Source organism: Empidonax traillii, unplaced genomic scaffold (assembly GCF_003031625.1).
Source record: "Empidonax traillii isolate 1590-97213 ecotype Southwest subspecies unplaced genomic scaffold, ASM303162v1 scaffold761:size885847, whole genome shotgun sequence".
Taxonomy (NCBI): Eukaryota; Metazoa; Chordata; class Aves; order Passeriformes; family Tyrannidae; genus Empidonax; species Empidonax traillii.
This window is the reverse complement of record NW_020955954.1, coordinates 767,296-770,142: the sequence shown is the minus strand read 5'-3', so window position 1 is coordinate 770,142 and position 2,847 is coordinate 767,296. Positions and strand designations below refer to the sequence as shown.

At 63.5% G+C, this 2,847-nt stretch overlaps 1 protein-coding gene across 1 annotated transcript; it reads right to left on the bottom strand.

The window, feature by feature from the left end:
- Positions 1–231: 231 nt before the first annotated feature.
- Positions 232–2,661, bottom strand: LOC114066382 (calcium/calmodulin-dependent protein kinase type IV-like; the record flags this gene model as incomplete). Its single annotated transcript, XM_027901019.1, has 8 exons — positions 232–504; positions 803–955; positions 1,045–1,171; positions 1,265–1,340; positions 1,546–1,620; positions 1,716–1,806; positions 2,309–2,381; positions 2,474–2,661. Coding segments are annotated over 8 exons (1,020 nt in total), but the record flags the coding sequence as incomplete, so codon positions are not given.
- Between the last annotated feature and the right edge of the window lie 186 nt (positions 2,662–2,847).

Here is a 2,847-nt window from a genome sequence, read left to right as displayed (position 1 = left end):
GAGAAACCCTTTGTTCTGCCCTTTGCCCCTCGTTTGGAAGCCACTCGGGACCTTTCCAAGCCCCAGAGGAGTCCCATCCCCATCCCAGCCCTGCCCAGTGCCCCGGGCTGGTGGGCACAGAACACACAGGGACAGCGACCGGGACCACTCACGGGGACAGGACACGAAGGAAGGACATCCCACAGCCCAGACCGCGGGCTGGGGGCTCTCACAGCCCCCCCGGTGCCCCCAGGGCTCAGTGGGTGTCAGTGGTCGAAGGTGACCCCCTTAGCTCTGGCAGCCAGCACCGGGCACGGGCACAGGGGGCACGGGGGGCACGGGGGGCACGGGGGGGTGGTCGCTCTGGAACACGCCGAGGTCCTCGCCGGCCGCGGTGGCTGCGGGGCCGCCGGTCCCCGTGCCCTGGGGCGGGCGGGGACCCCCCTGGCTGCGCCCGCCGCGGGAACAGTCGTGGTGGCCGTGGTTGCCCAGGCGGCTGGAGGCCACCACGGCCTTCATGGCAGCCTGGGGCAAAGGCACAGGGGCACAGCGTCACAGAATGCCCTGAGTTGGAAGGGACCCACAAGGACCCTCTAAGTCCAACCCCTGTCCCTGCCCAGGACACCCCAACAATCCCCCCCTGTCCCCCAGAGCGTTGTCCAATCCCTCCTGGAGCTCTGGCAGCCTTGGGGCCGTGCCCACTGCCCTGGGGAGCCTGGGCAGTGCCCACCACCCTCTGGGGGAAGGATCTTCTCCAGACGTCCATCCCAACCCCCCTGGCACAGCTCCAGCCCCCCAGGGTGATGGGTGCCCCCCACTTTACCTTCAGCTTCCTCCTGGCATTGAATTCCTGCAGCTTCTTCTGCGTGCTGTCCATGTGAGCAAACTTGGCGGCCTTGCCGGTGACCCAGGGGTGCTCCAGAGCCTGGTAGACTGTCAGCCTCTTCTGGGGGTCCAGAACGATCAATTTTCTCACCTAAAAGGGACGAAAAGGCCCCGGGTTTGGTTATTTCACGGGCACTGAGCCGAAGCCTCGCCCCCCAGCCCCGGGGCTGCCCTGCTCACCAGGTCCTTGGCGTTGGGGGACACCTCGTCCCACCACGGGGACACGAACTCGTAGTCGCAGGTGAGGATGCGGCTGTACATGTACTGGTCCCCACGGGGGTCGAAGAAGGGCTCGAAGCCGCAGAGCCTGTTGGGGGGGAGATAGAGGAGCTGCACCCCTGCTGTGGGATGGGGTGGGATAAACCCTCCCAGCCCAGTTCCACCCCACAGAGACACTCACAGGATGTAGGTGATGACGCCCACGCTCCACATGTCCACTTCGGGGCCGTAGGGGCACCCGTGGAGGATTTCGGGGGCTGCAAGCAGAGTTTGGGGGTTCAAACAAACACACCCCACCCGGCACGGTGGGGACCTCACGGCACAGGAAACACCTCCTGGGCACCAGAGGGGTCTGCCAGGCCTGGCACGGCCACCAGCCATCCCTGCACTGAGCTGTGCATGGCCTCAGGCAGGGAAGGGCCCCCCCAAATCTCCCTCCCAGCCCAGCCCCACCCTGCTCACCGCAGTACCCCGGCGTCCCACAGACAGTTTTCATGGTGTCCTGCTCGTCCACGATCTTGGACAGCCCGAAGTCACCTTGGGGGGACACAGGGGAGCGGCGCTGCCATCAGGGAGAGGCACCAGGAACCCCCCCCTCGTGCCAGAATTCCCCAGTGGGGCCCCAGACCCACCGATTTTGAGGGGTGCGTCGGGGGACAGGTCTGCGTAGAGCAGGTTCTCCGGCTTCAGGTCCCGGTGCACCACCCCGTTCTCGTGCAAATACTGCACAGGGGGGAAAAGTGGGATGAGGGAAGGAAGGGAATGACCTCAGACAGAATTTGGGAGGTGGCAGCAGTGACTGGGGACCTGTCACAAACCCAGGACCAACTGGCCCTTTGGGAACAGCCCCCACGGCAGGGCGTGGGGGGGGCTGGGGAGGGCATTTCCAGTTGGGAGTTCCCATTTTTAAACCCTCCTGTTTCCATAGAAACCCATTCTCCAGCAGACCTAGCATGCAGAGCAGCACTGACCTTCCCCCCTCCTCCCCTTCATCCCCCCTAAAAGTGGATCCATCTTCCAGCACTGCCCCTGGAAGGCCAAGGGTGAGCAAGCAAATGCCTCCCCCAGGGGTGTTTGGGATGGGTGCAACTCTGAGCACCTCTCCATGGGGTTATTTGGGATGGGTGCAGCTCTGGGTGCCTCTCCCTGGGGATATTTGGGTGCATCCCCCACAGTGACACCCCCAAGCCCCCCAGGGAATCCCCTTCCCTGGGGGACAGGTTACCGAAACAGCCTCCAGGATCTGCTTGACCACGTGAGCCGCGTCCCGCTCGCTGTAGAACCCCCTCTCCACAATCCTGTGGGCACACGGGACCATCAGCACCCCCATCCTCATCCTCCCCCCTCCATCCCAGGGAGATCCATCCTGGGGCCCCTGGGCTGGACGTACCTGTCAAAGAGCTCTCCCCCCGTCACCAACTCCAGGACGAGCGCGATCTCCGAGGGCGTCTCGAAAATCTCCTTCAGCTTGATCTGGAAAGGGCGACAGGAGGGGTGTGGGATGTGGATGAGGGATGTGGGATGCACATCCTGGCTGTGCTGGGAGGAGCATTTGACCGCCAGGGGAAAAGGGTTGTTTCAGGGCAACCAGCACGTTTCCCTCCTTGCCTCGGAGTTTGTTTAAAAGCAAATGGTTTTGAGTGTTTGCAGCAGCCCCTGCTCACTCCACATGGACTGAAGATAAATCTGGAACGGGAAGAGCCGGTGCCTTTATCCTCTTCATGTCTCCAAGCTCATTTGCCAGAGGAGGGGCTCCCTCAGAGT